The 21,713-nt window shown below is 37.7% G+C and overlaps 3 protein-coding genes across 3 annotated transcripts; 1 reads left to right on the forward strand and 2 right to left on the reverse strand.

Annotated features, from left to right (window-relative positions):
* Nucleotides 1–244: 244 nt before the first annotated feature.
* Nucleotides 245–4,123, reverse strand: calml4a (calmodulin-like 4a). The gene is made up of 5 exons (XM_061277252.1): nt 2,869–4,123; nt 2,748–2,778; nt 2,333–2,473; nt 1,498–1,686; nt 245–834 (listed from the first exon to the last, which is right to left on the reverse strand). The coding sequence occupies exons 1-5, from the start codon at nt 2,869–2,871 to the stop codon at nt 737–739; spliced, it is 462 nt and encodes a 153-aa protein (XP_061133236.1). The 5' UTR covers nt 2,872–4,123; the 3' UTR covers nt 245–736.
* Nucleotides 4,124–4,261: 138 nt separating this feature from the next.
* LOC133153163 (ceroid-lipofuscinosis neuronal protein 6 homolog) lies at nt 4,262–9,371 on the reverse strand. The gene is made up of 7 exons (XM_061277251.1): nt 9,197–9,371; nt 7,684–7,804; nt 7,492–7,590; nt 7,120–7,308; nt 6,348–6,403; nt 5,779–5,901; nt 4,262–5,180 (listed from the first exon to the last, which is right to left on the reverse strand). The coding sequence occupies exons 1-7, from the start codon at nt 9,256–9,258 to the stop codon at nt 4,910–4,912; spliced, it is 921 nt and encodes a 306-aa protein (XP_061133235.1). The 5' UTR covers nt 9,259–9,371; the 3' UTR covers nt 4,262–4,909.
* Nucleotides 9,372–10,918: 1,547 nt separating this feature from the next.
* LOC133153151 (neuronal acetylcholine receptor subunit alpha-7-like) lies at nt 10,919–19,994 on the forward strand. The gene is made up of 10 exons (XM_061277232.1): nt 10,919–11,054; nt 12,066–12,205; nt 12,425–12,469; nt 13,134–13,243; nt 13,599–13,675; nt 14,355–14,522; nt 15,758–15,952; nt 16,837–16,923; nt 17,379–17,488; nt 19,462–19,994. The coding sequence occupies exons 1-10, from the start codon at nt 11,000–11,002 to the stop codon at nt 19,873–19,875; spliced, it is 1,401 nt and encodes a 466-aa protein (XP_061133216.1). The 5' UTR covers nt 10,919–10,999; the 3' UTR covers nt 19,876–19,994.
* The last annotated feature ends 1,719 nt before the right edge of the window (nt 19,995–21,713 follow it).

Genomic DNA, 21,713 nt, shown 5'->3' on the forward strand with positions numbered 1-21,713 from the left:
TTTGGTATGGTCTTAACTAGGCTGGATGTAATTTTTTTTGTTGGCATTGATTTCTCCGACTGCCCGTAAACGCACCACCGCGCTCCGTGCGCGCACGGGACAGCAAACGAGCAGGTGATCGAGCAAGCGTCTGATACGAGAGCATTGCGGTCGCATGGAGCGTGTTTGAAGTGAACAGCAGAGAAGAAAGGAAGCACCTCATACACACAGTCACTCAGTCAAAGAACGTGGTCAGACACAGTAGTAGAATAAGTGGCTGCTTTATTCTCTCTTCCATCCAATTCACATAGCATCAAGATGACTTACTAAATCCGCCTGATATTGTCACCTGCGTATTACTTCTCTCTTATTAAAATGTCAACTCAAAGTGACGGACGGCAAACGATTCTATCAGCTCCCCAACAACATGTCTGACATAAATTAACGCAACAAAGAACCCCATTGGCCGCCTAAAAACATGCCTTTGCATGCAACACACTTTCGGGGTTAACGCGATTCCCAAATTCTGGACCCCAAAGTCTGTTTAAAATTGAGATTCAGGTGTATATTAAATCAAAACCAATAATAAAAATGATACAATAAGTCCATTTCAAACAGCCATTTAAACTTTAACTATAAAGAACAAGTTGTACTGAATTAGATACCTTTAACCCAAAAGACACAAACTTAATGAAAGAATTCAAATTAAAGCCACACGGAGCAGTGTCTGCTTGTTTATTTCTTACAATGCCCCAACTCAATAATCAACAGGTGGTAGAGTCACCATTTCGGTGAACTCTTCATAGTTAACAACTCCACTTGGCTTGATGTTTGCTTCTTTGAACAGCTCTTCCACTATCAAAAAAAAGAAACCAGAAAAGAGCTTTTAAAGGACGTTTCAAAATACCGCACTGCTGCCAGAGAATTTAATTTCTAAGTGTTATTACTTAAAAGGTCAGCTCGGGGCTCCACTCATGAGCTATATCTCAAAACCTTTGGGCTCAGCCAGCGAACACTGAACTGTTGGAATATGGAGAATATAGACTTCTGTACAGTCTTACCAAAGTAAGCTGCAGGAGCGAAACAATTTATGATCATAAAGTACATTCATCACTAAGTTATATGCCGAGCTATATTATTATATTTTATTCTCTTGAAATTTGTTAGACATCCACTCGAGTTCACTGGCAAAGCAATTCAGGTTTCCACAGTAGGAGATTGTTTCAGCGATGTAAATACTGTGTAAATACAAATACAAATTTGGTAGGATGTTCGATACCATTTCAAACAGATACCAATATGAGTACTCAACTCTTGAGCAATGACGTTCCGATACCAAGTAACTGATACCACTAATACTTTTGATGCAAAAAAGTGTATTATAACTATGACAAATCATTTTACAGAAAGATGTTTTATTTAGTTCTGACATGAGCAAGAACAGTCAATCTTGCAATAGAGAATTTAAAAAACGTACTCTAAATGGAGTCTTTTATAATTAATATTACTTTTTCTTACCTTCTTTAACAGTAAGTTTCTCTCCCAACATGGTGAGTTTGGCTCTCAGTTCCGAGGCTTGAATGTATCCTTTCTTTTGTTTGTCTGTCATCCTAAAGGCTTCAAGAATTTCTGCCTTCGGGTCTTCTTGTTGTATCTGCCGGTGCATCATGGTCAGGAATGTAGAGAAGTCCAAGCTCCCTGACTTTTCTAAAACATAATGAACCAATTAGTATTTACTTGCTCAATTCTAGTAAAATAACCATGAAACAGGCTTGTGTTATTGTACAAGTCTCTTAACACAACTAATCTTTTACAACACAATTTGTTTTACTCAGTTTATTGTGATATTTCCCCACACAGGAACAAAATTAATACTATTGAATTGCTTCCACCCATTAAGTCCACTAAGTTGTTATTTTTTTCTGCACACAAAACAAGATGTACTGATTGCGGGCTCTGGTGTGTCAGTTTCATTTTACTACAAATTACTAGATTATATTCTGATTGTAAATTGAATATAATAATTTGTGGTGGTGAATATATTATGTTTATTCATTATGTAATTAAATGCCTCGGCCTAGGAAGATGTTTTGAGTGTCAAACAAGATGACTAAAAACAACTCAATTAATTTCCAATGATTAGTGGCACTGGAGCAAGTTTCTCCAAATGAGAAAACTAGAATATGCAAGAGGATGGCATTTACAAAGGGGCTGATTCAAATTGGTATTGTTTGGCCTTGTCAAAGGTCTGCAATTTGATAGAGACCATTGCAGTGAAAATGCAATTAATCCTACCACAACTAAATTTATTTTAGAGAACAGTTGGTCAGTCAATATTTGATTGCTTACTTACCAATTTTATGAACTTGAAGATGTCTTTCAATTTCACCAAGTGTGGGGCTTGTCCCAAGGCAGCGCATAACTGTGATCAGGTCCTTGACGTCAATCCTTCCCTTTTGTTTCTTGTCATACAAGGAGAAGCACTCCTTGAACTCTGCAAAGAAAATAATAATGAATTGCGGTATTTCATCTGCTTATCGACTTGTCAAAACTGTCTCATTAAACACGTTTTACTTGAAAGTAAAATTACTTTCAGGAAGTAGACGAAAATATGCCATTCGAAAGCACACATTATTTCTATTTCACTGCCAACCCACTCATAAAAGGTAAACATCAAAACAGACATACCGGCAAGTCCCATTCAAACATTCTTTTATGAATGACGGGGAAGGAATGGCGGTGCAAAGTATGCGGTGAAGAAAACTTACCGTTGATTTGAGCTGGTGTAAAGAATTTTGCCTGTGTAATTAAATAACAAAATATACAATTAAAAACTGGTCTTTGAAAGTTAAAAGTTTTGCAAGTACAAACACAAACAGTTGTTCTTACCATTTCAAGTATTTAAGTGGATTCCCAGAAGACGGAATTGATTTTATGAAGTCTCTCCCTCCACCTGTTTAAAGTCCAGCACCAAGCCTATGTGTAATTTAATATGTGTTGCTGTGGAAACGCAGATACCAGATCCAAGGTGCAGCACAGTTTAACTCTATTGTTTCCAAGCAAGCAACACGAGCAACAGTTACAACATAACAACAAACTATTGATTTTATGTAGAATTAAGTTAAAATAAAAATAGACAATGCAAAGACAATCAAGTGCTTAAAGTGCAATATTACCTACTTATAAGTCAGATCACAGAGACAATCATTTTCTGATGGTGGGCAAAAACAATGAATCATCAACATAAGTCCAATCAATAAGGACTTATTTAGAAATTTTACCAGTGATTTTACCATTCGGGATCAGGAGCAACTTCGAATTTCCTCCTCGGAAAAGATCTGTTAGCTTTGCACATTTGGTTGAAGCTTGTTCTAACATGTTTCTTTTTGGCTGTATATTGGACACTAGATAGGAATGAGGGCCAATTTAATTAGAAAACTATATAAAACAAATGCTGGGCCGTGTCGGTCTGAAATGGAGCAGCCATTCGGGGAATTGTCCTGAAATTTCCACTTACCGCCCCCGCAACGGATACTGTACATCCATCCTGGGAAGTTTGTAGCTTCAGTGGAAGCTACAAAGTTGAATGCAATCAAACTGTCTTGGACAGTGGTACATTGAAATGGCAATTTCTCATAGGAAGGCATGTCAGTGAAATTGAGGTTTTATCAGAGTGCATGGGCCTGATTTCAATGCAAGCTGCACTTTTCAGATATTTATCACAATATTTTGAAAACCGTGTATCATTTTCTTTCCATTTTTCACTTGTATGCAATTCTGTTTTAGTCTATCAAATCAAATGTCAACAACAACAAAAAATGTTTGTGATTATAATGTGAAAAAGTCGAAGGGTACATTTTAACCTGTAGTCTACAGTACATACCGCTGGTGTCGGACAGTGCCTCCAAATTTTTCGTTTGCTTGTTTATTTTTGCATTGTGCATGACACTGTTTAAGTGAGCAAGCCATATTCAACACTTAAAACTGATCAAATATTTGTGAAGATAGCGCACGCACATGTGAACTGACACAGATTTATGAAAATATATTAAATTCACCAAATTTGGGCACGGGTTGTTTTGGCCTGAGACCAGCAATATACAAATAGAGGTATTGTTTAAACGCTGGATTAAAAAAAAAGTAGACAGTGGCAAATGTGAAACGGATTATTGTGAGGAATCATTTAAATGCTGGACTGAAAAAAAAGTAGACAGTGGCAAATGTGCAAAGGATTATTGTGTGAGATTGGGAGCAGAGAATCTTAGCGGTACATACAACAGTATTCCGAACATTCCATTCATTTATTATTGACATCAGTATTGCATTGAGCACAAGGACAGTCGGTGTTGAATACATTGGTAACAATCAGTTATGTTCGAACCGAGCGGTGTCAAAAACCTAATGCATATGTGTCAAACTCAAGACCAGGGGGCCAGATACGGCCTGCCACATCATTTCATGTGACCCGCAAAGACAAATTGTGCATCAAATTCGTGTTTCATTACTAGAATTGCAAATTGTCTTCACTTATAATATCTTTTTTTTAATATTTGACCAGTTTTTACTTATCTGATTTGAAAACGAGTTATTTGTCAGTTTGTTTTGTAGCTTTTACTGTATACAATATGAGGTGCTCATACATTTATTTGGGTTGACAGTCATAATGGCCCTCCGAAAGAAGCTATGACTACAATGCGGCCCGCGGAAAAAATGACTTTGACACCCCTGACCTAATGCGGCAAATACTGTCCGATACTTTAACAATGAGAAAAGAAAGAAAAAACTAAAAAGAAAGTATAACAGTTTGTAAACCTGTTGTTCCTTCAACACTGTCTATTCAATAGACTCTATTGTAAACAAAAAGGGGGAAAGCAAATAGAATTCAAGCCAACATATAGTAAAAAGTGTAATGAGGTAATAATGTTCTGATTCAGTGATCTTTTAGTATATGTAACATGTAGTAAGACCATGGTTCCGGAACATACACAAAACCAGGGTACTTGTTGCGTAGTACCGGGTCATTCCATAGATAACCAACCCAGAGTGCCACTAAAAGCACAGTAACACTAAAACTGTAGAACAAGAAAAGACCATTGCTGTCTGGTCTCAGGCCATGATGCCTTTGATGAATCACCATGGCCACCATTGCAAAAAAGGTGAGGAGAAACAGTTCGGTGATTTGTCCTTCCGTAACCAAATACCTGTGGAGTAAAAGAAACCAAATAAGTCAAGGTCACCCCACAGCATTACAAATAAATAACAACCTGAACATTCGCAAGAGCCAAGACAACAAACAAGCAATGAAGATTGTTAATCATTAAAATGACAAGCTAGCAGGAAGTTGAAGCAGGGACAAGCGATGTTAGTAAATTGCAAATTAATGTTCGTAAATCCCCTGAAATTTCAATTTGGCAATCTGTGAAGGGTGAAGAGATAAGGTTATCCTTGGCAAGTCTTGATAAGACAACAAAGCTTTTTAAAATGTACATTTGAAGGTTGTAGCTCCCGCTCAGTCAGCTTCCCCATGAGGAAATCTAGAAGCTAAGGTCATCGTGGCCTCGAGAGCCAACACAGAGGAAGACAAGAAAATCACTTAATAACTGGATATTAAAATTGGTTCTTAATATTAACAGCACTAAGTATAAAGTAGGATATAAAAGCTTCCTAAAAGTACGGCTGCAATGGAACACATTGTAAAGGACTGACTCGTCCACACGACGCAGAAGACTTAATTCATGACCGTGTTGAATCGTAAGTTACCCGTATTCGCAAATGTAGAACATGATGAGTACAACTGACCAGTAATAGAGTGCGCTGGGTACAAGTAACAGCCGGCCTGTGACTGGAATCTTCATCTGCTCTGTCGGCTCGGTGAAACATCCAGTGAAGTAGATGAAGAGAATGATAAAGAAGGGAATATACCTAAGACACCAGAGATAGCTTCTTGTGAACTGCACTGCTTGAGTTTTATTCATGAGTTGCCCTTTAAGGGGAATAATTAGTGTGTATGCTGCAGCATCCTGTATGCATACATTCTTTTTTTTACTATTCATCTTGTATCCTCACAAACATCGTACCTTATTTTAAAATCACTTAAAGATTAAGAATGCTATTTCGAGAACTCAAACCTCCACAGCAATTAAATCTAGTCAGTGAATCAAGAACACACCGAGGACTTCAAGACATGCATCTATTGCATGTTGCTTTCTTTATTTTAGAGCTTATCTTCATTTCTTTTCAAAAATCTGATAGTCAAATATGTTTTATGTCTTCAGAATTTGCCAAAACACACACACACACACGAGTAATGCGTATATATCAATCCATGTTGGGTACGTTCATTCCTAATGATTATTGCTCCAACTTACCACATTAAATGTCCCAGATGTTCATCATAAAAATACAACAGCTCAAAGGAGTCAATCTGTAAATAAACAAGAGGTGTAGAATTATTAAAACGCATTCATCCCAAATTACCTTTCCCCCGAATGACTGTGTTGTTCTCTTGCGCAACAGTGACACCTATTGCATTTCCCCTTTTGTGCTTACCGTATGAAATGAGGCTGCAATGTTGGAAAATATTCACTTATGAATCAATCCTATTTACTTTAGTTGTCAGAAATAAATACAAAAGCATAACAAAAAGGCCATGAGGTAACTTGCTTGGAACAATAGATTGGAATGTAAAATCCCAAGGGAAAAAAAAATAAATACAATCTGCTCCAGATTAGTGCTGTTCAAACAAACCTTAATGCCTTAAACTTTCCCTTTCATAATCTAATAATACAAAAATTGGTTATTTATGTAGTATGTAGTCATAATTTAAAAATCTAGGACTTCTTCTCACTACCCTGCATGCTTTTTTCTCAACCAGCCTGTTAGAGTAAATATCAAAAAGGCCTACAAGATGATCAATAACATCGAGCTCTCAAGAAAAGTAGTCTAAGGTCCAACTTTTTACTTTTTGAATTGACATGGGTAGAGTAATGAACAGTGGAAGAAATCCTTAGTCATGGAAGACAAATCCATTGGGGCTGGTGTGCATGGTTAAAGTTAAACGATACAATAAACGAACGACTGGATGTGAAGACAGGTTTGGTCTTTGAGGAGTCATTTTACCAGGCATAATGGTAGCCTTACCAGGGAGGCAGGTTTGAGGTCTCTCATGATCGGGTTCTCTCTGACTGACAGGTGGAGCTTGTAGCCACTCAGAACAAGTCTGTGGTTGATGGAGTCTCCAACCAGGTGGATGCTGGCTCCCATGACAAAAGTGATGATGCAAAGGTAAACTGCTGAGCGGGGCAGCGCCCTTGGACTGCGCTCAATCAACTAACAGAAAAAGTGACAAGTCAAAATCTGCCTGTGATGGCAAAGAATTTGCCTCGAAAGCCTCTCCAGCGGCTCTGAGGGTTCATTTCAAATCATGTCATCTCATTCCACATTTATAACTTTTAATTGATGTGTCTTTGGTATCTTGAGACAAATGCGTACTGACAATATGTTCGCACTTACCCGAAGCATGAGGAAAGGTGTTATGACGTTGTAGGCCATGTGGAAATAGTCTCCGGCGCTTGGTTTGTTCAGGGGAAACCACTCAAGTGGAAGCATGATCTATTTACGGCACACCAAGAAAGTGATAGTGCTCATTGCTTTGTAGTTTACTGTACACAAATATAAATACTGGGTACACGGATACTTGCTTACCATGACAATAGGCCGTCCAAAGTCTAGAATCCAGTTCTGCAGGGTTAGGCAAAACCACAAATCTAAATGGAAATCTTGCTTTTTCCTCTGTGCCATGTTGGTCTTCGAACCAAGTACGCAGCTAAAACAGATAGATCCAGTTACACAGTGCAGCACAAATAAATATTTGTGCTGTGTAATTCACATATGTAAAAATGTGAAATTAATAAACTAAGGTTAAGTGTAAGTACAACTTAATATTTTTATGTCTGCCTAATCCACACAAAATATATGCAGTTGATTCAGATTATTTTTTTGTCTTTACCCAAGAAAACACGATTGCGGACCATTATTGATCCAATTCAGAAATGTTTAACCTTATCTTGCCATCAGTTTGACCACATTCACTGTTAAGCATGAAATATTGGCATCATTTTCTTTTTGCTCATGTGAAATAATTTGCAACTGAATGGGAATGACAGTAAATTAACATATTGTTCTGTCAGGTGCACATTTTTGTGGTTAACATTGATTGGCATGACTGTTTTAGCACTATAAAACAAAATATATTTAGTACTATTGGGTGAAATCGGAAAGTTAATTAACGGAAACACAAACTCGGAATTAAAGAAAATATCCGAATGCATTTCAAAGAGGGTTAAATGGCCCAGGTTAAAAAAATTAACTGAGAGAATACAATGTGTACAACAATGTGCAGATGATAGGACAAACTGAATTATAAAGAAATTGCATTACTTTCTCTTACCTATTATTGTAGGAAAAATACTTTAACATAAACAAAAATACTTATTTGTGTGTGGCTGGTTCAGTGGTTCTTTATAATAGTAAAATCGTAATCATAACATTCAAAGAATACAATTCAGGCCATATGAAATAATCATTATTCATAAATATATTAATTTAAATGATTAAGATTTATTTTAGCATGTTTAGTATTCTCCCAAAATGGTATGCATTCACAATGAGTCAATGGTGAAGCTTAATGGCATTTATATAGTGCCTGTAAAAGGCTCTTCGTGCAGCTATCGATCACCCCAGTTTAATGTTTAATGTGTCGATTTGAGTGTTTACAGTTAAAAGAACAGTCTTTGACAGACCCCCCACCCCCTTAAAAAAAAAACTGAATTATCGACTCATGCATAAGGCACGCGGCACAAATGGAACGCATTGACCTTGTAAAAGACAACACTGGCTGCCCTCATGCTGATTGACAGATGTCGATACCAAGAAAACAAGACACAAAGAGCAATCAGCTTCCATGTTTGTGTCTTTATTGTAATAATCAACAAATATGCGACCCTGTCACACCCTGACGAGGATAAGCTTTGCTATAACTAGATGGATGAATGGACTCGAATAACTTCTCAAACTGCAGACTTCAAGCAGAATTGCACACGAAATGAAGCATGACAGCTACCACGATGGTTGATTCAATTCGTAAGCACCGCCACAAATGCAGATGTATTTCGTTTTTAAGTAGCACTCTTTTGTTAAATGCTTCAATCAAACCAACCTAGTTTGTGAATTCGTTCGAATTGTTAAAAGGTTGTCCCGGCGTTTCCGTAATGACTGCATGTTTGGTGCTGTGTTGGATCCAGTTGTTTGTGATAGTATATAATAAAAACCAAGTAGGTTATTAAACTCGCGTTTTCTTCTCGCTTGTCCTTCACTTCCTGTTTACTGTCATGTCACCGCCCCGACTAGTCATTGTCAACCAACCAGCATGCAGCTGAGATGTACAGTGATCCCTCGCTACTTCGCGTTTCGTTTATCGCGGCTTCACTACATCGCGGATTTTTTTTTTGTCCAAATTAAAAAAACAATTTAAAAGTCAAAACAAAACTTCTAAATTGTGGAAACATGTGTGTAACTTTTAGGACAATGTAGTATTGCTCCAAATGTTCGCTTACATTTCTTTAAAAGTCCGTTTTTGTGTGTTAGCACGATCGCGAATTAGCATATTAGCGGGTGGTTTTTGGAACCAATTATCCGCGATAAACGAGGGATTGCTGTATCTTTAGATTTAGTTTGACAACTAGCTCATGCAAAAACAAATTAGAATCCAAAAAGAAAAACATGTAAACATCATTGAGACCTCAGGTGACAGCCACACAAGGCTAGCCTTGCCCAGTCGTAAATTAATCCGAAACTACACAATGGGTGCAGTCGGAAAAGCTGTGTGCTTACGAAGAAGCAGAGCTAGTGGGGGCAAAAGTTGCATTCCAATTTTTTGGATAGCACCAAAAGAAAAAATAACAAAGATGTCTGCAAATGGTTTCACGCAACGCTAAACACACCCACAACATGGGAACTTTGAATAAACTCTATATTCAATAAATTGAAGAAAATTTGGATCTTTATTCAAATATTCTGCACGAATAAGACATGCTTTGATCATGCTTTGCTTTGGTCAAGAAATATAAACCGCATGCAAAATCGGTTCTATGATACGCAAGCTGTTGAATACAAATGAAAAGGTGCTTGCTGTTAAATTTAGAAAAGGAGCTTTATAAACAAATCCGACATCACGTTTTCGTATCAAACAAAAGGCAATCTAAGTTTGGTTTCTATGCATGGCCTGTGTCGCTTGATACAAAGTACAGCTGCGATACTATATTTAAAAGGAACATCTCATTCTTAACAGTAGATAACTCACGTTACAAAGCGTTTCTTTTATTTTGATGTGCCCTGCGGTTGTTGGGCAAGACTCATTTTCTAGCCATTTCTAAAACATAGATATTAAGAGTTTCATACTTATTTGTTGTTTATTACATTGATGTATTTTGTAATTTGAAGCAGCCTTGATTTTACTGTTTGGTTGTACTCTGTACTGTGTGCTCTGGAAGGCACTATTATTGACATAAGGGGGGAGGGAGGGGGGTATTGTAAGTGACCAGTGTATAAAGAAGAAAAATGACAGATTTTAGATGTTTCACTCCACTGAGTGCTGAATACAAAAAATGCAAAGACTGCAAATCTAGTAGTTTTACTGTCAAGGTGATGTCCACATATGTTTTCCATTATGTATGTTGACTTCAAGATCAGGCAGACTGTATCCATCTGTTTCACATTTCACATTGCGTAACATGCTGCTCAAAAATATTTTTAATCATTTTGTTTTTTTTATATTAACATCCAAAACCTAAATCAAAACAAGAAATAATTATATAATCATAATTTGTCCATTCAATAGTTTTAACCTGGGTTAACCTGCAATCATGTAACCTGGGAGGAGGAGTCATTTTAAAAACACAGACATAAACAAGCTGCCCCAATGAGATCCACATTCCTCCTCCATTTCTTCTTCTGAGCTACCATGGATCCACACGGTATTCTGCTTGCTCTGCTAGTGAGTGCATGCACAGTCCAAGGTAAGTGTGTGTATTTAAAAAAGAAAGAGTTTTTTTTTTTTTCACGTTTCTTGCTGTGATGCATTACTCTTCTGGCCTTTTCTTCTTTAAATTTCTGGTGAAATTCATATTGCATTAAATAGAGCCAACTATTAATAATATGTGTCCACAGTTAGTCGCCAGCCTGTATGCTGTGGCACATTACAATGTGTGGAGATATATTCAGAACATTTTCACTTAGTTTTTTTTAAATGACAAACACATTATCTTTGTTCATCAATTTATGCCATCAAGAGGCTGATTAAACCCACAAGATAGATGATACATACACATTTTAATGCATCTCATTTTAGGTTGTCTTAAAATGTCCAAGGTCTTGCCAATAATTTTTTTTATCTACCTTGAGCACATTTACATTGTATAATGTTGTCAGTGTGCATTGTCCCTTCTACATAAAGAAAAAATGAAATAACCACTTTTTGTGACATATTTATTTGGTGACATTTTTTTTCCAGAAATGAAGTATAGGTATCATAAATTTAATAATTTCTGCGAACTACTGGTCCAGATTGTGCAGTACTTAATACTGAACTAGTATTTGTTTACACAACAACATTTTTGGCAGGGTTGTGCAACCATTTTGAGTCTTTGCACGGATCTGCCTTTGATATCCAACAAATATTATCTCATCAGTGTTCACATTAATAATTTAGTCGATGTGCACCAGCACCCAATAATAAAATTTTAATTCTTCTAAATCTTTGGATTCAGGTTTACACAAGAAGGAGATGGGCTCAACACAAATGAGTAAAATACCAATATCAGAAAGCTATATAGTCACGGAAACGCCTGAATTGTTTCACGTCAATTATGATTGATGGTCAAATAATGTAATCTTTATTTATAGTGCTGCGTCTTTAAAAATACATTTACAACGTGGTTTGTCAAACCGAAACGAGTGGCAACAGTGACTTGTGATAAGCGTTGCTAAAACAGTTTTATATATGCTGTATATATGTTTTGCTTTCATAGTTTCCATTCAAGGGCCAAATGAGCGCAGGCTCTTCGAAGACCTGCTGCGTGAGTACAATGTACTTGAGAGACCAATCTTCAATGAGTCTCAGACCCTCAACGTTGACGTCGGCATCACTCTCAGGCAGATTATGGATGTGGTGTGTAACTTGGTTTTATAATTATTATTATTTTTATTATTACTACAACTACACAGGTAAATTGTAAAATGAATTCATTCTGTTTGGGCAAAGTGAGAAAGAATTTATTATCATTTCGATGATAGAGTATATGAAATGCCAAACCAGCACAATTAAATATCAATATCAAACTCTGCAGGTTTTATAGGAGCCACAAACTGTTTTTTTTGTTTCTCACAGGATGAGACAAATCAGATGTTGACAACCAGTATTTGGCTGCAAACGGTAAGTGTCGGTGTGTTGTTAGAAAGCTTTTTGAGCAACCCGTTCTCTCATGTGTTTCCGATTAATCTCCCTCGGTAGCGTTTAAGACGAGCATAAAGACTTCAGGTTGGGCTGAACAATCCGTAAAATAAGCAACACTGTTGTGGGTGTGAAGGAAAGAAAAGAGGCTTGGAATCAAATTGATGCACAAGTGAATGCAGAAGTTACAAAATATTATTTGATGCACTAAACATTGCAATCCTGCATTGGAGAAGAATACTTGGAAGTATTTTAAAGTGCAATATAGTAAATCCATAATTCAGACAGGCAAGGCATATTCTGATTGGCCCTCCTTTAGATTTCATATTTCACCGTTAAGTATATATTGATTAAGTATTTAACTCATCCATATTCAACGCAATATTTTTGGCACTGATTTTCAGATCAATGAAGGACAGTTTAAAAAAAAAAAAAAAAAAAACCTAAGAGGGCCCCTATACTTTAACTCTAATCCATGTATTAGATGGATCCCAGTCCGAGCAGCAAAGTGTATTAGAATTTACCAGAATATAGATGAGTGAGTAAGTTTTAGTGAACAAGATCTGTGTGTGTGTGTGTACATAACCCATTTTCTTGAATATTAAGTGTGGAAAAATCCTGTATATCCTCATTATCTGCTCCACAGTCCTGGAATGACTATAAACTGCAGTGGGACCCATCTGAGTATAATGGATTGAAAGCACTACGATTTCCTCATCATCTCCTTTGGAAGCCAGATATTCTACTTTATAACAGGTACAACTGGATGTGGATATGAGCAATATACTTATTAATATTTTTGGTTGTTATTATTATTATTATTATTAGTAGTAGTAGTAGTATTTTATTATAATTTTATTTTTATTACTATTCCTGTAAAACCACAAATCAATGTATCTTTTTTTTACGTCATCTGCAGAGGTTTTCGGAAAAATAAACACTCTTATTTACAATACAATAACACACCAGTATAAAAGATATACGTACATTAATTGCTGTCAATTCAATATCAGTGTGGCATCATTTTTCACAGGTCCGGTCAAAAATTGAATTAAAAGGTGTGTCTACATTTCTCACAAGCTACACTGATGTTGTTCTATGTCATCCACAGTGCAGACAAAACGTCTGATCTCTCTCATACCAAAATTGTGTCTTCCTTCTCGGGCGACTGTTTGCATATACCCCCAAGTAAGGAAAATTTCTGTCCACCCTCACACTTGCACAAAAGCTCTTTTCGCCCCCCTTTTTCCTTATTGAACCTTCAGCTACTGAAGTATATGAGTTTTTATGTGTGTGCACATGTAATGAAACTGCAGTTGTAGTCACTGATTACTTCCTTCACTGAGTGACTTGACCTCCTCCTCCTTCAAGAAAAAGCGCTGTTCTGTCTTCTTGGCTCGCCGTGTGAATGCATTCCAGCACTAATAACTTTCTCAACGAGTTCTTTCTGCATTGATTGCTTTTGTGAGATGCAACTTGTTTTTTGACCTTTACTCACAATACTATGCATTTCATCAAATTGTAATTTAGTGTTGACCTTTTGCTTTTCGATTGAGGGAAGTTTGCACTCGTCTGTCATTATGAGGCACTCTTTGTCCTTGTTGTATATCCGTTCATTTCATGCAGTGCCACAGTCCATTAACCGCTTGCAACGGAAAGACCTTGTTTATTGCCTTCTGAATGATTACTGGATACATTCACTACATTATTATTATTATTCCAAAATACATGAACTCCTTATGTTGACAGAGTGCATCTCTTGCTGCTTTTTTTAAAATTCAATTTAATTTAATTCTTTCTTTAGAGTAAATTAATGTGTTTGTCATGTGTCTCCTTATTTTCTATTCTGCATATATTTCCCTGGTAGGGATCATTAGGAGCAACTGCTATTTCGATCTCCGCTGGTTCCCCTTTGACATCCAGAAATGTGAACTTAAGTTTGGCTCCTGGACTTACGGGGGCTTCTCTTTAGACTTATCACTGATAGAGGCGGACATCAGTGAATATGTACCTAATGGAGAGTGGGACCTTGTTGGTGAGAATAATTTTTATACTGTGCATGTCTAACACAAATCTGTATACATAAAATACTTCATAATGTGGGAAAGGGTGGAACTCAGATTGGAAAACATTTTCAGGAGATGTTATGCTACTTATGGTGAAAATCATCTGTATGATGAATCACAAAACAGACGACCTCGTAAGAGCAATTCAAAAAGACTATTTAAGATACACAAGGTCAAAAAGAAAGTGAGAAAACAAATCACCAGAATCTAAACTTTCCACCTTATTCACGGGGGCTCTCATGGGTAACTAAATATGTGAGGAATTTCTGGTAAAATGCTCCCATTGATTACAATGAGTTTTCCCTAATGAAGCGGCTTTTCTACACACACCCCTTTTCGAAACGATCATCAGCCCTCATGCATTGAACAATTTCTTGCACATCTTTGGAGCGAGTTGTACTGCTGGTGGTTGTATGAGCATTCCTCTCCAGAAGAGGAAAGAGCTGTATAGTGTCTATATAGTGTCCACCTGACAATGAGGAACACAGACAAACTAGGCTGAGGGTCTTTTGAAAAGACCAGCTCAATGTTGTATATGTGCCGCTTTTTATTTCATGGGCAAAGCTCGTCATAACACTCGCATTGAACTTTGTCCAAGTGCTTGCATTGAACCACCGGCAAAGACGCGCTGGTGAGTGCCACTTGTATATGTTGTGTTGTTTAAATGTATGCGGGAGACTTCTTTTGGTGACATTGAAATGTTTTCTCTTATCCAACGATTGACATTCACATATTATTAGCACCAACAGTTACCATTGAAATAAAACGCCGGTTTCACTATACTGGAAGTGCCTCTCATGTTTCACGCAAAAGAATAAGGTGGTTAGAAGTTTAGAAAAAACAATGACCCAATATAAATAGAAAAATAACTTATATGAAAGAGACAAGAAAAAGGAAATAAATGAATTTAAAGAAAGAAAGAAAATAAATAAATAACTTTGTTGCATAAAGTACCTCAAAACCAATTCTGAATCGCAAATATCAGTAGAAACCAGTAGAATAATAGCTCACAGCATGTTTTTAATTTGTATTAAGAAAATACTCCAAAGATACTGAATAAAATATTTTTGTAAGATCAAAAAATACATTGTGAAAATATGGCTTGATGGATCGATCAAGAAATAGTGTAAAACATTTTTTTTTTAATTAAAGTGTTACAACATTTTACATGTGTAGATTCAATGACGTGTTGTTTTTCTCACAGTGGTTTCAGGAAAGAAGAATAGCCGGACTTATGATTGCTGCGAGGAGCCCTACCCCGATGTCACGTACACCATAGTGATGCGCAGGCGGACTCTCTTCTATGTAGTTCGTCTGCTCATTCCCTCAATTCTGATCTCCATTCTGGCCCTGTTTGTCTTCCTGCTGCCTGCTGACTCCGGGCAAAAGATATCACTGGGTAAAGCAATGAGCTTTAAATCCTCTGTATCTCAAAATGTTTAATTCTTTGGAAATTGAATTTGCATTGATAGCCTTTTCTTCCGTTCATTCTGATCAGAAACAAATAACATTGTAATGAAAACATTTATCGTAATATGTAGTGTATCAACATACAAATTCTTATTATTTCGGCGGTACAAGGATTCTGCCCCATTGATATGTAATTAATATCCTCAAATACGTATACATTTAAAAAATATAGGATGTTTGTTACGCTTCTCTCATGCTTTAGTAATATAATTAGGCCTGAGTGAATTGTCTTTGGTGGTCAGCTGTTCCTCGGGAACACGCTGTGAAAGGTGGCTGGTTCGGGGGAAGGAGAAACTTCTGTGACACACGACTGATTGGAAAATATTTTATTCGACCAATGTCAGAATGAAGTGTCTCACGTCCAGAAAAAAGGTCGAGTGTGCCCCGAGTTGTCCAGTGTCCTTCCTTTATACCAACAGGCTGCTGTTCGATATATTACTCGCTAGTTCGTCCTGTAGACCCGATACGGTCTTCCTAGGATTCTTTCATGAGTACATCCACCTGCTTCCTGTATCTTCTGGCCCCAGTAAATCTACATTTCTGGAGCCAGGAATCAACATCCTGTACCAGGCACCGATATCTCAAACGACTTGACCAGTGCCTTGACCTGATACGCAAACCAGGCCTTAAGTAGTATAAGAGTAGAATGAAAATATATTACTGGCCTTTACCTTTTGTGATACCTCAACCATGAGCTTTAAGTAACTGTTTTTAACGTAATTTTATCCCAAGAAGATGCATTGTTTTGCATGCTTGTATGTAAAATGCGAATTCTTTGGTTTTGAGGCACTAACTGAGATTTGGTATTTTCAGGAATCACAGTCATGCTCTCCCAAATAGTCTTCATGCTGCTCGTTGCACAAATCATGCCGCCCACTTCAGACTCAGTGCCTCTAATAGGTAAGTGGGGGGAATTTTACAAGTTATTATTAGTAGGAATTTGTATTGCTCTTTCATCTCAACACTTTGTGTTTGTGTACTTATTCACAAAGCACATGTTCGGTTTTGCAATGTAGCTACCCCCTATATTTCGAAAAGATATAGTTCAGAAAATCTGATTCCAGGTAAAAGTAGTCAAAACATAATCATGCATGGCTTGCTCTGCAGGGAACATGTGCCCAATGGAGACAACTGCTAGAGACATTATATGCTATTGATAGCTTGACATTAGAGCAGCATGATGCTTGAAGCAAACGGGGCTTTAAAATGAGTACTCAATGAAACCATTTTTTGCCCTGAATGAGAGGGGAAAGGCTCCAGTTTGCCCCCATGAAAGTGATCAAGACGGGTTTTATATTGTACATGATGAATGGCTGAATAACCAACCATTTTCTCTTCTTTCTTCACCTTTATAGCTCAGTACTTTATCATCACTATGGGCATTGTTGCGCTCTCTGTGATTGTCACAGTTGTGGTTTTACAAGTTCATCATCATGACCCTCATGGCGCCAGGATGCCAAAGTGGGTGAGTGCCCATTTCATTGTGATGTATACCAGAAACTCATCCTCGCCATTTGTTTTTGTTCATCTTAGCATTGTACTGGTTTATTACATGTTGATTCAAATGTGAATGGTATTATTTGAATTGGAAGAAATATTCAGGTACCGTATTTTCCGCCCTATAAGGCGCACCTTCAATGAATGGCCCATTTTAAAACTCTGCCCATATATAAGGCGCACCGGAATATAAGGTGTACCTTCAATGAATGGCCCATTTTAAAACTTTGTCTATATATAAGATATATATGCATTTGGCCCGCGGGCCGGATTTTGGACACACCTGCTGTAATGGCTCAATATTGGTCCATATATAAGGCGCACCTGATTATAAGGCGCACTGTCGTCTTTTGAGAAAATTGGAGGTTTTTAGGTGCTCCTTATCGTGCGGAAAATACGGTAGTTCCTCAAAACACACTGTCATTTCCGGATTACAAAGCGCACATGACTAAAAGCCACAAAAGCTAGATTTAGCTGAAACTAGATTTGTACAGACAACTTTCATTTACCTTAAACACCAGTAGACACCACCACCACCAAAACAATGCCAAGTGCATTATGCAACACCCATTCGTTATATGTTTGGATCTCGCTCCGGAGTTTCTAATAGTGCCTCTTGTCCGTTGCCAGAGATGGTGAGTCGGTAACCAAAGAAACCAAAGCGAGTTGTGGGTCGCACTGCAGAGATAGCTGTATTTATGGCACTTTTTGCCCATTACACTCAACACAAGATAGTTCCACATTTCTATTTCAGGCAGCGTGCCTCTTCTTCATGCGTGCGCACTCCAACTGCAAATGGCTAATATAAAGATGTAGTACTCATATTCAGACAGCTACATTAGTCCACTGTGACGTGTTCTGTAATTTCGTTGCTCAGGTGTGACAAGACCATGACAGACGGGAAGTGTTGAGGTAGTGTTAAATGACAAAAGCAGAGCAAATGGAAGCCGATAGCCAGGGAAGGGGGCTTTTGGGTCCGCTGGGCAACGGAGTGACTTGTAGAACAAAGCTGGACAAGGACCTCAGCAGCGAGCCATCTGGAGGCACATTTGTTGAAGATCGAATCATATGGCATCTGTATTAAGGACAGACTGTCTCTTAAGATTAGACTACAATAGTTACTGAACATTTGTATAAACTGCCCCACCCAGCCTAAAACAAAAAAGTCAAATGTACAACCCTTCATCACAGAAAGGTCTCAAGAGGTTCACATGACCACAGTTGACGAATATTAACAACATACCCTGATCTCACCCACTAGGGAGGCAAGGAAAATCTAAAAAAAAAATGGGGAAAAATGAGAACGCAACCAACAATAAACCACAAGTGGCTATGTATATACTGTTGACAGCTTTATTTATTGACAGAAAGTAAAGGCCTGCAGTAGTTGCACTTTCCCACACTTGAGTTACTGATGGGTGCTTTGATGGTACAGGCATAAACATCATGAGAGTAAAATCAATGTGACAAGTTTCTGAAAGTCACAGACAAAATCATCCGCTGAGGCTGCGGTGGCGGGGAAGTCAGTCTCCTTTTGAACGCCCGAAGAAGCAGGACAGTGGTCGGTTCAATGTCTCTTCAGTGAAGGAGCTTCATGGCTTCCAAGCTCGACTTGTGCCTAACTTTGATTTAAAAAAAAAAAAAAAGGCTACCCTTGTAATTTTAGCGTTAACCTCATCTTTTCGACCTTTTTCCTCATTGTGATTAGACAAATGATTATTTTGTCGTCCCTTACAAGCCAGTCAGTGTGACTGGCCCGCCCCGAGCTATTCTATTTACAAAATCGGGGTTCAGGGAGGATTCTGGACAGCTGTTTTTTTTCCCCTTCCCTCCTGGGCTTTAATGCTCTCTGAGCTCCGGCAATGTGTTGCACCAGTTTCACCGTTAATATTTATGCCACAGATGATGAGTCCTATCTTTCTTCTTTGTTTGATCCCAAAGATTCGTGTGGTCTTCCTTGATTGGTGTGCCTGGTTTCTACGCATGAAGCATCCAGGTGAGGACAGCATGGACCTCAAAGCCAGAATGGCGAGTGTTCACCCTGCCTCGGCCAATTCTGGCTTGATTGAGAAAGTTGGTGAGGGTGAGCTTGCCTTCACCAAAGATCTGAGCTCCACAGTCGGCTGCAGTGAACCAGAACTCGCCAATATCCTTGATGAAGTGCGCTATATTGCCAAACGTTTTCGTGACCAGCAACAGGGAGAAACTATGCGCGGCGATTGGAAATTTGTTGCTGCTGTCATCGATCGTCTTTGTTTTGTGATTTTCTTGCTATTCCTTATCCTGTGCACCTTTGGGATTTTTGTGTCAGCACCAAACATTACTGAGGCTGTTTCCAAAGATGTGTTCGTCTGAAAATAAACGCCATAGGAAAAGCAAATAATTACATCATTATTTCAGAATTGACCAAAATGTGATGGTCTAGAAACCGGTGTGTATGAGACAAAATATCATATTAAAGGTAAATAATCAACTGCCAGAGTATGACTAGCATTTGTGGAGAACGTCTCCCCCAAAAATGCATGTGTGTTTTCCTTCTTACAGGGCATGACATAAATAGTCAAAATGACACCATGTATAGCCCTGAAACATCCTCAGTCTTTCAGTCTGGAGCCTGGAGGATCATTCACTCATGTTTCTTCCAAGCCCAAATGGTCAAGATATAATGCAATTCCCAGAGTCTCCTCTGCTCTCCCCGGAGCTGTTAACACTTCCAAAGGAACCATAAATTTTTACAATGGTCACTGTAATGCAAAACTGTGTTTTCTCTCTTCTGGAGCCAGCAAGAATTATGTGTGCAAATCACTCCTTCCAGCAGGCTCGAACTTTGAAATTGAGTAACTATAGCAACGTCAAATTATATTTATTTATTTATCTATTTATTTATTTTGTTTTCATCTTTACACCACACTACATCAAAACCTATAATCCAAACAATTTTTTATTTGAATATTTTATGGATCTGCATAAAATAAAAATAGTCTGTTCTTGAGAAGTTCACAGTGAATCCCCACTGGGCCTTTTACCCATTGCAAAGAAACTTTTTAAATAGATTTATTTCATTCATTCTGCTAGCTCAGCGCGACACAATCCAGACAACTTGAAATGTGTCAAGATCCTGTCATGGATGGATGTCAGGGAAAGAATTTGGTTACTTTTCAAAATGAAATAACCGTAAATCGTTAGTGCTCTAATTATTCTTCTTTCATTTTTGCGCCCCGGTCCAAGCTGGACCCTGGCCTAGTACGGGTCCACAGGCCGGTGGTTGGGGACAACTCGTCTCGTGTCCAAAAACGGTTCATGTTCTTATTTTGTCCACACAGGAGATTGGTCTAACAAAGCCAGTGTGCCTTAGCAAGTATAAACTGTCACAGTAATACAACATTCTACCTCGATTGTGGCAGGAAAGATGAACGCCTCAATGAGATCTGTGCTTATTCAAGTGACTGCTATTAATCATTTTGAATTTAAGGATTAAGGGAACTCCCTAAAATCATTTGCTGTACCCTTTTTGTGAACCAACAAACACTTCTTATTTGATCAAATCAATTCATTGACACATTTTCATTCTTCTGCTGAAACTAATTCGATCAATACAATAATTTGGATGTCTTCAAAACTTCCAGAGGACTGTCAACCTAAAATATATTATATTGCTGATTAAAAGAAAAAAAAAAAAAAACACAATTTGTTTAATGTAATCTGAATAACTGTTGTACTTGGATTATTTTCAACAGGTCATGTATTATACAATGATCTCAGGCTTTGGACCGGCCTGAGACCAATGTGCATTCTTTCTGATAAGCATTGGGACCAAAGGATACTTAGGGATTATGTGTATGCTCAGACAATGAAAAATTCGGGGGAACTTTGCTCCATGCTTTTTTTTCTCAAGTCATGGGCAAATTTATAAAGATAGTTAAGTGTTATTGTAAAATGTATGTACGTATACGTATATATGTTATATTCGTTCTGTTTAGCAGTGCTCTCGTCACGCTTTAAAAGAAAAAAATTTGTGCTACGTGCTAAACAGGTATCAGTGTCCCTTGATTTTACGTTTTGGTTGTAGAGTGCCTGTGTGGTCCGCAGGCCGACACATGATATGATTTTTATTTATTTATTTATTTTCTTGTTTTAAAAGGATGTTGACCTGTGCAAGGGAGAAAACAAATTGTCGCTACCTTTGCACTGTG

Source organism: Syngnathus typhle, linkage group LG4 (assembly GCF_033458585.1).
Source record: "Syngnathus typhle isolate RoL2023-S1 ecotype Sweden linkage group LG4, RoL_Styp_1.0, whole genome shotgun sequence".
Lineage (NCBI taxonomy): Eukaryota > Metazoa > Chordata > Actinopteri > Syngnathiformes > Syngnathidae > Syngnathus > Syngnathus typhle.